Source organism: Seriola dumerili, unplaced genomic scaffold, assembly GCF_002260705.1.
Source record: "Seriola dumerili isolate Sdu_G_001 unplaced genomic scaffold, Sdu_1.0 BDQW01000187.1, whole genome shotgun sequence".
Lineage (NCBI taxonomy): Eukaryota > Metazoa > Chordata > Actinopteri > Carangiformes > Carangidae > Seriola > Seriola dumerili.
Window position 1 is genome coordinate 1,861,041 of NW_019174442.1, and position 14,147 is coordinate 1,875,187.

Consider the following 14,147-nt stretch of genomic DNA (forward strand, 5'->3'; position numbering starts at 1 on the left):
TTTTTATGCCATACTATACTATGACGTTTTTATGCCATATTATACTATCACGTTTTTTTTGACATTTTTTGACTTTTTATGCCATACTGTACTATGACATTTTTTGACTTTTTATGCCATACTATACTATGACGTTTTTTGACATTTTTATGCCATACTATACTATGACGTTTTTTGACATTTTTATGCCATACTATACTATGACTTTTTATGATGTTTTTTGACATGTTCAAGCCTTATACTATAAAAACATCATAGCATAGTAAGGCAGAAAAAGTTATAGTACAGTACGGTACAGTATAGTATGCCTTTTCAATGATGTTTTTTGGCCTTTTTATGCCTTATTATATTATAAAAACATAATTGTATAGTAAGGCCTTATTATACTATGACGTTTTTATGCTTTAGTCTAGTAAGTCACAGTATAGTTTGGCATAAAAATTTCATACTGCAGTAAGGCATAAAAACATCATAGAATAGTAAGGCTAAAAAAAGGCATAAGCAAGGCCCGTCACCTGAGAGTGCCCGGGGCCCATCCACATGCTCACCACACATAAGAGGGCCACTACAGATGACACAAAGGGAGGCAGGGAAAAGGACAAGGAGGTGCGGTGGAGGGAGGACAATAGGGGAGTGAGTGCAAGGACCCTTGTTTGTTGTTCCCCTCATCCATCAGTTTTCACCTGGGCTACTGAGGAGAATAGGTGTAACTTGCATAAGAGAAGGGTGAGCTATTATGTGAGCTGTGCTAGCTTCAATTAGCTAGCTCTCAATGTGTGAGGTGGTAGGGGTTACATAGCTCTCTGAACCTACTAGGTTGAAACCTGTGACCTTTTCATTGTGGGGCATAACCTGTGGCGCTACAACAAGCTAAGCCATTAGTGATGCTAGCTTAAATGCAGTGCAGACCATGCTCATCCTTAAAGCAATCATCCTTTTAAATTTCCATATAATTTAATGTTTATTGCAAGTTTCTGAAAATTACAGCAACGAATCTCAGCAGAAAACTCAAGGAGCAAAGTCATAACAAAACTGAAAAGAGACTAAACACCACAACAATAACCATTTACAGCTACAAAACATCCCAAAATAATAGCAGTCAATCAAGAATTTGTTGTATTGCTACTTAAGTTGCTTTTGGCTCTCGCAAACGACAAGAGCATCAAGGTTTTAATAAACGCTATGCGTGCTTGAAAGAGCACACATTGCTAATACGGTTTTTCACTTAATAAGCCAATCAATACATTGAACATTAGGCCTCTTTTCTTAGACTCCAGGGGGGATTCCAGAGGGGCCAAATCAACATGGACACACATTCACATGGACAATGCAAGGGGGCACAAAATCCCCATTGGGATTTTTTTCCAATGTTCGTTAATAGTAAAAGTTCATCCACCAGAAAGAGAAGTTGAGGGTGGGGGGACGAGGGGGGATGAGGGGAGATCTTGACCCCTCAGCAGAGGGTTAACAAATTTGTGCTTAATGATTGGAGCAATGAATCCTGGGACAAAAGGTCTCCAGCCGAGGCTGGCAGCAAAGGGGTTACAGGCAGCGTTCATTCAAGCGTTCTGCCCGACATTTTGGGGAAAGCTGACCAGAGACGGACAGAAAAAATTCCATACACTCTACGCCATAATTAATTCTTCCACCCTGTGATAACTATTGTCCTGAAACTGAAAATTACAGTTTTCAGGGGCCACCCCTGGCTAATTTCGTGGAAGAAGGAAAGCAGGGAGAGGAAGAAGGGAAAGGGGGTAAGGGTCATCCGAGAGTCATTTTTGTCGCTATCAAAGGCTTGGCTCGCTTCTGCTTCACTTGCTGGGCTTCATCTCTGCTGACAGGTGTATTGTTTCGCAAGGGGATATAAGCTCTGTAATCATCATTGGGTGGAAAGCATAACGCTCTTCACTAAGCAGGACTAATTGGCTTTAGTTTTAACTAATGTTGCAGTGTGACTGCTAGGGACACCTTCTGTATCAAGGCTCAGCACTCTCCAGCACAATAACCGCTCAATTTAGCCCCGCGGTAACAAAACCTCAACTCTGCTAATGAAAATTGCTTATAAAATATAATGAACCTGTGCTCTCTTAATCAAATAAGATAACCGTTTCCCCTCCTCCCGTAATAACCTATTAATTTAATTGGTCATGAAAGAATATAACACATCACTTACATTTAATTGACCTAGAAAGGAAAGTAGCAATTTGACGGAGACAAGCTAGCAGCTAGCATCGGCTAGCTGATGAAGCTGTAAAGAAACGATTAGTTGTGAGGAAGAGTAGACATATTTCTGTCACCATCTCTCTCCCAGCTTCTCTCCCTCCTCCTTATTCCTTCCTCCCTCCCTCTTGTCATTTACTCTTTTCTCTCTAGCCATCTCTTCATCCGCCCCTCCCTCTCAATATCTACCCTTCTCTCTCTGTCTTTTTTTCTCCGCTGTCTACTTGTCTTCTCTGCGCTTTGCCCGTCTCGCAGAGGATTCCTCTGGTGGCCCAATTACGAGATTCAGCAGGCAAATTGAGGCTGTTTAAAGCAAGGTCTGCTGGGAAGGCTAGCAGCTGCTGGAAAGAGGCTGCTTGGACACGGCGAACCAGCCCTCATGTTTACACACTTGCTCGCATAAACACAGACACACACACACACATGCCTCATTCTGAAAGCACAGCCTTTCTATTACCATGTCTCCCTGCATTTCAAACCTGAAAGATGCCATTCGATGTGAGATTTTCTGTTTTTGTTTTGGCCGTGGACATTTGTGACGGAAACAAGGGCGGCATATTTTCATCATGGCACGCACACACACGCACGCGCATTCTGTGGAGGGTTAATGGTCTCTATTTTTGTAAACCGAATAAGTCAAATCCATTGGTCACACCTCTGGTGATGGCATATTTAATTTGGATCTAGTCAATTAGGCCCAGCTAAGCTCCATACCCTGCTGGCTACGTCCTCCATTTTGCACTAGTTTGTGTCCCCTCCCTGTGCCAGGAGTAATCCTATTACCATACACACACATGCACATACACACACACACATTCACAGTTATACAGACCCACACGTTTGTACGCGTGCACACACCCACACATGGCCAAATGCATATATTTCACATATGAATGTCTGTATATGGTATATATGCACCAACACAGGTATACAAACGCAGGTGTGTGCACAAACACAGACATACACACACTTCTCACACACACACACAAAACAATGATGTTTCAGAACGATTGGACCCTGAGCCACTCTATACACACTGTTCACTGTGACAACACCGAGCCTGTATACATCCAGAATTATGTGGGAGTCTATTTGGCCCTGGGGCGAGAGAGAGGGGGGGAGAGAGGAGGTGAGAGAAAGATAGAGAGAGGCAGAGAATTAAAGAGAAACAGAAAAAAGGTGTTTGTGAAGGAGAAAGAGACAGTGAGAGAAACCACAAAGAGGGAGTGAGACAGAGTGAGCATTAGACAGACATAGAAGGGGAGAGAGAGAGAGAGAAAAGGTGGGGGGGGTGGGTTACTCCTCTAGCTGGTTAGTGTGTGTATTAATGTGGCTCATGCATCAACAGCACCCCGGCAGATTTATGACACTTAAGGGGCGCTCACTTCTCTCTCTCTCTCCTTGCACCAGCGACGACTGCTTACATTTTTGCCAATCAGTCTGTTGCCATGGCAACGTCCTACCTGCCCCCGCCCCCTACCCCCCCTACCTCACCCCATCACCACCTCCTTTCCTTCTCATCACTCCTCTCCCCCCTTTTTGCCCCATTCGCCTTCTTTCTGTTTGGCACACACACACAAACCAAGAGTAGTTGTTTAACAGAAATACTGTGTGTGTGCGCGCGTGTGTGTGTACACCAAACCAGAAAACCTGAAAATTTTCAATTCAATGTACTAAGACGCTCAAAACACATCTGTATCACTGATTATATGATTGTATATTGTATATGAGTATGTGTACATCAAACTGTCTGTCTGTTTCCCTTTCCCCTCTGCTGTTCCTTCTCTCTTTCTCTTCTGGTTTTGTTTTAACCTGAAAAACATTCTCTTCTTTCCTGTCCTCCGTGATATGCAGGATGTTTAGTCCTGTAGCTACTGGATATGTGAGAGAGCTGCACACATGTGCGCGCACACACACACATTACATACACAGAGTTACAAGGTTGTGATCAAAGGCTCTTATCACCACACCGAGGGTGGGAGAGTTAGAGAGTAAGAGAGAAAAATCAGCCTGGCAAGAACAAGAGCCTGTTTGTAACAAAAACCCCATTTAAACACTGAGGGGGAACAAAGTACGAATGAATTATTCCTGAATATATCAGTATGGAGAAAAGACACTTAACACCACTTACGCATTATTTTGTAAGAGTATAAAATGCCAGAGATCGTAGTTTTAAACAAACACCTAAAAGCAGGTCCACACCTGATGTGCAGTAAACATATACATGAATAATGTACCCCTGTTCAAATGTTGTAGACATGCCTCTGCTGATCTGATGTGTTAAATAAATGTGCATGTGCAAGTCAGTGTGTGTGTCAGTTTGGTTTTTACTTACATCCCCCTTTGTGTTGCGATTGGCCGGACTGGGGCGGGGCTACATGTAGTGCCACTGACCTTCCATGCCCATGTTCATGCCCATTCCACCCATTGGTCCTGAGAGGGGATAGAGGGAGTGAATTTAAATGCAAAACCTTGGTTTATTTAAAGAGACAAGAAGTTCTTTAAGAAGTTAATCAACTGGAAGCAGGAACGTGTTTTCACACTGAAAGGGAAAACACTGAGGTAAATACCAGCGATGGTCTCACTCTGAGCAGAACTTGACAGACAACATAGCAGAGGAGCAAACTGGCTTAAATCTGGCAGAGCGAGGAGTGGTGAAGCGGGTGAGGAGGGGTGGATGGGGTGAGGTGAGGTGGGGTGGGTTAAGTAGCCTGGCAGTTTATCCAAACCTGCTGACTTTGAGTGGAGGGTGAGATAGGGTTAGAGACTTGAGAGAATCCCAGAAAACAGGGGATAGAGGAGGAGGAGAGGAGCTTAAGGACAAACTCTGGGATTAGACCTGATGGCGTGAGAGAGAGGGACTGAGTGCGAGGGAGTGAGGAAGGAGATGGTTGTGTAATGTGATTGACCACACCTGTTCTGGTTTGTGTGTCGAGGGAGTGGGAGGTATCTGTGTGTATGTGTGTGTGTGTGTACATTACGTGTGCCTGTGCAGTGTGTATCTTTATTGCTGTGTTGAGGGTGCACAAGCTGCACAGCTTACACTTAAATCACCACACAGTGACCATATAGCTTCCACTAAGTACTTGTGTGTGAGAAAAGACAAGGGGCATGCTGGTAGGATGAACCATAATCATGGCAGATGCTGCTGTATGAAACACACCTAGTGATATTGTTAGAAGATGAGAAAGGTGAGAGAGAATAGATGAAAGAGATGAGACAGGAGTGAATTTGTATGAGGAAGGACTGATGAGGCAAGAGGGAGAAAAGGAGGACAAAGGCATGAAAATGAGCTAACGTCAGTAGGGAAAGAAAGGAGAAAAATGGGTAGAGAGAGGGAGGAAAGAAAGGGACAGACACGCAGAGAAAGCCTTACCAGGTGGTCTGATTCCCATGTGCTGCTGGCCGTCCATGACGAAGCCCCCCATCGGCTGGCCATCTGGATTGTAGGGAGCTCCTTGACTTACTGTGGATGGAGGAGGAGACAGAGGGAGGGAGGGATAGAGGGATTGGAGGGAGGGGATGGAGTGGTCAATTAGTGCTTTTAATTAAGGCTCAGTGGCCGAAGCGGGATCATCTGTTGGCCAGTGCACGCACAGGGAGCCGCCGTTGTCTCTCAACGTCATTCTGCTCCGTGTCTCTGCAGCCGGATCTACACTGTAAGCCCCTGGTAGACTTTAATGCGTCTAAATGCTCTAATAGGGATCGGACTGAGATCCAATGTGCACTTAAGACACACAAGGACTTTTGTTTTAAAATGAGATTTGAACCATGTGGAAGACGCGGTAACTGTTTTTACATGATGACTTTTGATGATTTTTCTTTAAGGTTGTTAAAATCATCTTATTCCACACTTTCTGACAGTATCATACATGTTGTCTATCAATTTAATTTCAACCCTCTTGTCACTGAGTGAAATATTCAAACCCCAAACTGTTTTTTTATTTTTATTTTTTTATGGCTGTACCATTCAATCAAATGGAAATACTCAATGTTTTTGCATAATTTCATACACATTTCAAAAAACTTCAACCTGACATATCTGGTATCTTTGGAAACTCTAGCATCTGCACTAGAATTTAAAATAAAGTTCCTCTGGGTTTGGTTGCACGGCATGACTTGCCTACCAATGAGTAAGGTTTAAGCGGTGGCATGTGTACAGTTAAATTTTTCTCACTCGCAGAAAAAAGACGACATTTTGAAAAGTTACTCCAAATATAAGAATTTATACATTTTCATTCAGACATTGTTATTTAATGCAAAGGTACTGAAACCAAATCCCTGCTATTTAAATAAATACTTACCATGACTTTTATGTTGAACAAAATGACACTTTGGCACACACTGGTATGATTTCAATATCCTTGATTATACATATGATCAAAAGAACAAAATGAACTCCAGGCTAAAGCTCTAATTGGTTTCCCTTTGTGACAACAATAAGTCATTCTTGCTGACGGGCCTCTGCTCCTACCTAAATGCTTTATCTAATAAATGCTGCCTATAACTGAGCAGCAACGATAAGTGAAACCTGATAGGGTTCCTCTTTTTTGCTCGCCTCCATTGTTCTGCTCTCATAGAAATCCACTTACCTTCGATTTAGGCTGTTTGGGGGTCAGTCAAGCAAAAGCAAGAACTCGGCCCCACTGAATGCCTTTGAACTTTACTGCGCCCCTAATGCCACCCTGACCTCTGACCCCTATTACAGGTAATAAAGTTTACGGCAGTCCAAACCAAGCCATGCACCAGGGGGACCGCTCACTCACTCCCCTCGCTCCCTGAAACAGCCACAAATAGGGTTGAGGTGGGGAGTTTAAAGGAGTGAGAGGGGGGTGGGTAAAAACAGGTCTGGAGCCAAAAAGCCAAACAACGGTCACCCAAAAAAAGAAACGGGTGTAGCTCTCTTTATGTTTTGGTTTGAGCCAGGGAGGAAGGGTTGAGTGTTTTTTTTCCTTTGCCTGGTTGGCAAAGGGGGGGGGGGGGGGGGTTAAGAGCAAACTTTACCGAGAACACAGAGAGTTTTGTTTATGGGCTAAGAAAAATAAATCCACTCATCGTTAACTCATTTTCAAATGATTATATTTTATAATTAATAAATAGTTTCTCACCCCAAATGGCACGTCAAAGTTGATTAATGGTTGTTGTTAATGTTGTAACGTTAATGTAACGAAGGGGACAGCCCCTGGAGGTTTTGGACATTCCAGGATAAGGGGGGGGGGGGGTCAGTCCTGTATTTACCAGCTGAGAGGCCTCCGAGTGCATGGAGTGTGGACGGCTTTCGCCTGCGCGACTTGAATACAGTAACTATAGGAGACTTGCCTGCACGGTTTGACTGGTCAATCATGGGCTGGACTATTCTCCTCCTCGCGTTAATGAACCTGAAGCAGATGAAGAGAGAGGGAGAGGGCGGATTGAAAGAAGGAGGAAGAGGAGAGAGGAGAAGGGACAAAGACACAGAAGATCAGGGAAATATTGCTTACTAAGACATTGAAAATCTTGGCACACAGCATAAAAACAAACACAATGCCAAACCAGCCTCTTTCTCTTAGCTAACCATAACAGTGATATGGAGAAATTATTCTCCTCTAAGCAAACCTGAGCCCTAGTAAAGCCCCTGTAGAGCCACAGCGAAAGTCACATCTTAATAACCTTAACAACCGAGGCAGTTGTCTTTCAAAACGCAGAACTCCACGACTTGTGCAAACTTGCACAGCCTCAGTGTATACACAGTCACATCGACCTAAACACTGGGGTCTTTGTGGGGCGAGGCTTAACCGGGATTTTCTCTCTGCCTGTTTGAAACATGTCGACCCATCTCGCTTTGTTGGAGACGTTCCACCTCACGACGAGCTGAGATTGCTGACTGTTTAACACACTTGGCTTCGAGCGCAGCAGTGTGGCAAGTGTTGCTGACAGAAACATGTCACGTTGCCACTGGTGCGAGGCATTGTTTTGGGTGATACTCTGTTAAGACAGGTGACCATGTGTTACTCTGTGACAGCAGGAGCTTTTTTTAGCGTGTGTGTGTGTGTGTGTGTGTGTGTGTGTGTGTGTGTGTGTGTGTGTTTTCACAGAAGCAGGATTTGGTACATATAGTCTTGGACCAACCCCTTTACCCCATGACCTCCAATAAAAGCACAGGGTCAGACCATTTATTGCGCATGCACACACACACACACACACACACACACACACACACACACACACACACCATTACTCATATTTAAATCTGCTACTCACTCATTTTCAACAGCACACACACGCACACACACTCTTAATCTCTTTCCCTCTCCTATGTCCATTCACACACATTCACGCCCTCGCCCAGGCAGCGCTCTGGCCTTGCTCAGCCTAACCCCTTGTGAAATGACCCTTTGACCTGTAATGACCCCAAGGAGAGAGAGCTTTTGGGGCTTCTGACTTGATTTATGTGTTCCTGCTGTTGCCCCACCGGACACTTCTATTTCATCTCTAAAAGGGGAGCATTAGCTAAACTTTAAGGAAACAATGGCGCTGCTACACTTCTGAAGCTGGAGAAAGGAGCATTTCAAGGGGTCTAGGAGAGAAGAGAAGGAGGAACAGAAACAAAAGGACGCTAGCTGGTGGATCTGTTTGACTTCTAATTAGTGAATGGAAACCTCTTGTTTTATATCTCTTTAATATTCCCTCTCCAACTGCTTCGTGTTGCTCCCCTTTTCTGCCTGCTATCTCTCCTGTATCACCTTCTAAAGACAGAGCTGCAGGGAAATGACAAGAGTGGCGGAGACAGATAGCAAGAGAAAGAGAGAATGATTAGCAGCCTAATTGTTTCCCTGCATTATTTTTATATAATTGCTTTGTTATATCCTGTAAGCTGCTTTAGAAAAATAGTTCATTTTTTGACAGGGGTGCAAGTGGATCTTTCCGCGTGATAAAACGATCTGAGAAAAAGAAAGAAAACAAGCGACAGGGATCTTGTGAGTCTTTCAGCTGAAGGCTTTCACAAATTTGTTCTGTATTTGTTATAATAAAGTAATTTTTTTCTAGGGGGGGGAGCAGAAAGAGCCAGGGAGGAATGCGAGAATGCACTGACATGGCAGAGCACCATCAAATGAGGGAACGTCTGGAGTTTTATCACCAACACCCCCCCTCCCTCCCTTCCTCCCTCACTACCCTGTTTTGTTGGGGGAGATATGGGAGGAGCAGCAAGGGAGAGAGGGCAAGGAGGGTTGAGGAGGCCTGAGCATTCCTTTAACTCTCCTTCCACTCCTCTTCTCTCTTCTCATGGTCCTATATAGTAGGATGAGGTCAATCTGAGGCCAGCGCTGGCTAACTGTTGACCTCTCCTTCTCTTCACCTCCTTCCTCTTGTCTTTTATTGCTGTCTCCTCGACTCTGTTCTTCCTCTTTCTCTCTAACTTTTCTTTCTTTCCTCTTTATTTCGCTCCTGCAAAACTTAGTTCCTCCTTCCGCTACCCTCAAAGATACTGATGCAACAAAGAGGGTTGTTTAGGCAATAGGTGTGCACGTCTCAGAAAGTCAGGCATGTGTTCCTGGTACAGTTGAGCTCAGGGAGAAATCCAACTTCACGTGAACATCCAGAAATATGGCAGCAGTGCTTATTTGCTCTAAGGATTAAATAGACTATGTATCAGCGAAGTAATAATCCTACCATCACTGCAGCTCCTAGCCCGACAAGTGCTGCTACTACTCCTAAAAGAACATATACAGTGACTCTGCCCCTCATACCTCCCTCCCTGTCCCCCTCTGTATCTGTTTCCTTCTCCTGCTTGCTCCCTCCTTATCATTCCTTCCCTGTATGGTGGAAACTGGCAGTCCACCTCCCAGCAATGAACCCACTCTCTAACCCACAAAACCCCCTCCTCCTTGCAAAAACTCTCGCTGGTTTCCTGTCCCCTTCGTCCCCATATCTGAGGCCAGATGCACCATGGGGGCTGGAACAAAGGATAAAATGCCTCTCATAATAGCAGCCAGGGGAACGGAGCGATGGAGAGCGGGAGAATGGGAGGGAAGGAGGAGTGAGAGAGTGAGGGGGGGGGGAGGCAAAGGGGCTCTGGTCTGCAAACCAGACACTCTTGCTGTGACCGTTAATAAGCTAACAGAGAGAGAGACTGTGAGAGAGGGAGAGGTTGGGGTGAGGGAGAGAAAGGAGGGGAATCAAGAGAGAGGAAATAAGAAAGGGAGAAGATTCGCAGAGATAAAGAATGATGGAGGGACAGAGAGGAGAGAGAGAGAGCGGGAGAGCGGAGAAAAGCGGAGCTCCTCTATTAGGGGAGTGAGGCTTCACCTTTGCACGACCCCTGGGTGCTATAGGGCCAGTGTTTATGGCCTGTTCATTCCCCTGCCTCCCATCACAACACAATGAGCTGCACTATTCAGCTCTGCTCAGTGCAACAATAGCTGGGCTATTTTGGCGTGACACACCACTGGTGGTACGCCTAAAGTTGGGCAAAAACACCGAAGGACAAGAGGGAGGAAGGAAAATTACTTGAAATAAAATTTGGCCTCGTGTAGTTCAGCCAATCCGGCGTGGTACGAACTCTGCCAAGGGTTTGATTCCCACCGTGGGCACACGTGCTTGACACATGCACCCATGGTAAAGTGGATCAAAAAACATGTCAGCCATATGTTATTCCAGAACTGACGCCTGTTAAAAGTCATGTAGGGAGACTGGGTGAATTTTATTCTTTGTTGTTTTGCCTCCAATCTATTACTCCTTCTGAGATTGCTAATGTCTGGATTAATCCTCCCGTCCCTCTCCCTCCTTCTCTGGAAAGAGTGGAACTGATTGCGACGGCGTCTGCCAAGCCCTTGCTAATGTCCTATTCTCATTACACCCGAGACACGCACACACATACACAGGCACAGTGAGCCGAGGCAGCCGCACACAGGTGTACACGAAGCACACGTGAAATGCCCAATTAAAAGCAAGAAATTGTCTTTTTCATCAGCTGCCTTTGATGCGTGACCAATTAGGGGATAATTTAATAACGAGCAGTGGAAAGATGCAGATTGGATATACAAAAGGTTACTCTGCGAGCTCGTTGATTTAAATTCATGTGGAGTTCTCAATTTCTGTGGCACACATACTCACACACACGCACACCTCCTGAGCCCACTACCAATATTATATTAGTAATATGAGACACACTGAATCGCACCAACGTGCACATGCACATACTGTATATACACACACGTCCTCTGCACTCACTACCAATATTACATTAGTAATCTGAGAGAATGTGTGCACACGTGCACAGGCCTACACACACTTCACATTTATGGACAACTGGATATTCCAGCATAACACACACTCATCAAGACCCGCCGTTGGATGTCAGCGCATGCCGACAGAGGTTTACATGCATATTCAAATCCGAGAGCCGCTTAAAATAACTGTGTAACCACACGCTCCTCCTGGCTGCCAATCAATGTGATTTAAAAGCACTAAAAAGAAAGCGAGCTCCTGACGGGTAGAATCATGTAGCTTATCATCAGGTTGTCACTGCGCGGCCAGCATCGATTGTCTGCTGCTCAACCACAATTAACGCCTAGCCCATATATCCTTCCTTCTCACTGGTGAACACACACAGACACACACATACTCACACACACAAACTTAAACAAATTTCATTGTTTCTTTGTAAAGAACTTGCAGCCAACCATGTTTCTAGAGAAGTGATTTCGACATAACTTAATGCTGCATAAGATAATTATTAAAAAAACTAAAATTAAACAGAAGCAGTTGATTTGCACTTGTGCACCCACACAAATACAGTTACCAGCCATAAATCACGAGATAAGCAATCGTACAGCAAGTTAGAGCTAACACACACACACACACACGCACACACACACAGTACACTTCAATCCTATTGCTATGTCACACATTGTATCCCTGCAGAACTTTATTATCCTGTCCTGTGTCCCAGCACATCTCCATCTTCTTAAGTAATTAGTTATTTTATTATAGAGCTCACATATTCTCTTACGTGCAGCAGGGGGTGGCAATGCATTCATGTGCACGTACCTGCATACTGAGTGTGTGTAAATGTATGCGAGCGTGCTGCATGTGGGTGTGTGAGGGAATTACAGTTATGAGTTTCTTCCCTTGTTCTGCTCAGCTGACAAGTTAACTCATAAATCACCTCCTTCTCTTTTCCCCACATCCATCCCTGCCTCCCTCCCTCCCTGCCTCCCTCCCTGCCTCCCTGTCTCCCTCTCTCCTCCTCAGTGTCGTTCTCAGGTCAGATACTTGGATTAGATGCTTCAGATTAGTGTAAATAAACTAACGCAGCTGCTTGCAAAACAAATCCACAAACAGTTAAGACATGAGGACTGTCTCTAACACTGAATACAAAAAAAAATGCAAATGTCACTACTTTTCCCATTGGCTTAAACTGTATTGCATCACATTCATAGTGTTTGCATGATTTGGATGTAAAACCAATACTGCTAAAACAATTTAGACAGTATTCAAAACACTCAAGAGTAAATTCCCAAGCACTGATGTGACATGTCTTGATATTATGTTAGGATGTTCTCTTGAGTAAAAATGATCTCATCTTTTTTTTTTTATTGTTGTTTCTAAGTCTTTGCTATGATGGAGATGTAGATGAAGAAAGATTATTTAGAGCCATGGTTACAAGAGTTTAAGTTTTTGTGAACATTTACAATAAATAAGTCGACTTGTGACCCCTCAACTCAGGTCACTGCCTTAGTATGGACATGAGTGAGGATTTCAACCAAAAGAGAGGAAGAAAATAATTGAGGGGAAGAGAAATATATGTTTTTCTTTCTTGTCAGGATTATCTTGGGACCATTTGAATCGGTCCTGACCCCAGTTTGGGAGGAATCTTAAGCTTTGAGTTGAGATGTGGATTGTGCAAAAAAGCCGTACCTAATATTGTGCAAAGACACTATTCTTTCTAATTTCTCTGTGCAGCCTTCAACAGGTACAAGAACCTGCATGCATACACACAGTTACATCCTGCCACGTGCGCTCACTTGTCAACGAGCAGCATCGTTCTCACTGGTTTTGCCAAGGCTGCTCAGACCGACCAAACAGCTTCAAATAGCTACAGGTTTTAGGTTTATAACACTCCTACACACAAAACAGGCAACCAGGCTCATTCCCATGATCCTTTCTGTTTCCCAACGTCCTCCTCCTATAGAAAAAGCCTGTGTATATATTACTTTGGAGTTAGCTATAGCACTGTGACGAACAAGACAAAAACATAAACGCATGTTCACACACACACGAGACCGACATTAGACAGGGGCCCTGTGTTTTCAGTCACCAATATATATATATATATAAGTCTTTATTGGCAGGCAAACAGTTCCTGAACCATCTCCAAATGCAGGCACAGACACACCCACTGACATATAGACGTTCAGTACATGCAGGTCTGCTGATCCAGCTCCTAATAACATGAGGCGGATTAGTTGGATCCAGAGCCACATATGGAGGGAAACATAAGAAAACTGTGAAATTTAAAAGGAGCTTTAGAGTGAGAGCAGCCATGGGGTCACTTAATCCCCATTACTGCACACACATAAAATACAAGTATGTAAGCACACACACACAAACACACACAAACACACACACACACCCTGTTGCTCCACTACCTAAGAGCCCAGTGTCCATTAAGAGAGCCATGAATCTACCACTAAAGCTGGTTTTACAGAGTGGAGCGACAGGCTGGGTAACCACACACACACACACACACACACTCAAACACACACTCAAACACAAAACACACTGGAGAAGAGCTCAGTGTATATGTGTATTTAGTGTGTATGTGTGTATCCATGACAACCAGGTGCCTCACAGAGTTATAGAGAGGAAATGTTGGCCACATACATGAACTCATTGGCTGGGCTGGCTTCACAACACTCACTGACTTCTAAATAGGATTTGCCAAA

General features: G+C 44.2%; 1 protein-coding gene across 1 annotated transcript in view; it reads right to left on the reverse strand.

Annotated features, from left to right (window-relative positions):
- meis1 (Meis homeobox 1) overlaps window positions 1-14,147 on the reverse strand; it is an 89,927-nt gene that overhangs the window by 9,617 nt on the left and 66,163 nt on the right. Inside the window, exons 10-12 of the mRNA XM_022752901.1 lie at window positions 7,540-7,598; window positions 5,597-5,686; window positions 4,556-4,653 (exon numbers count right to left, since the gene is read on the reverse strand). Of these exons, the coding sequence (XP_022608622.1) occupies window positions 4,595-4,653; window positions 5,597-5,686; window positions 7,540-7,598 (208 nt within the window). The 3' untranslated portion in view covers window positions 4,556-4,594. The remainder of the gene's footprint in view (window positions 1-4,555; window positions 4,654-5,596; window positions 5,687-7,539; window positions 7,599-14,147) is intronic.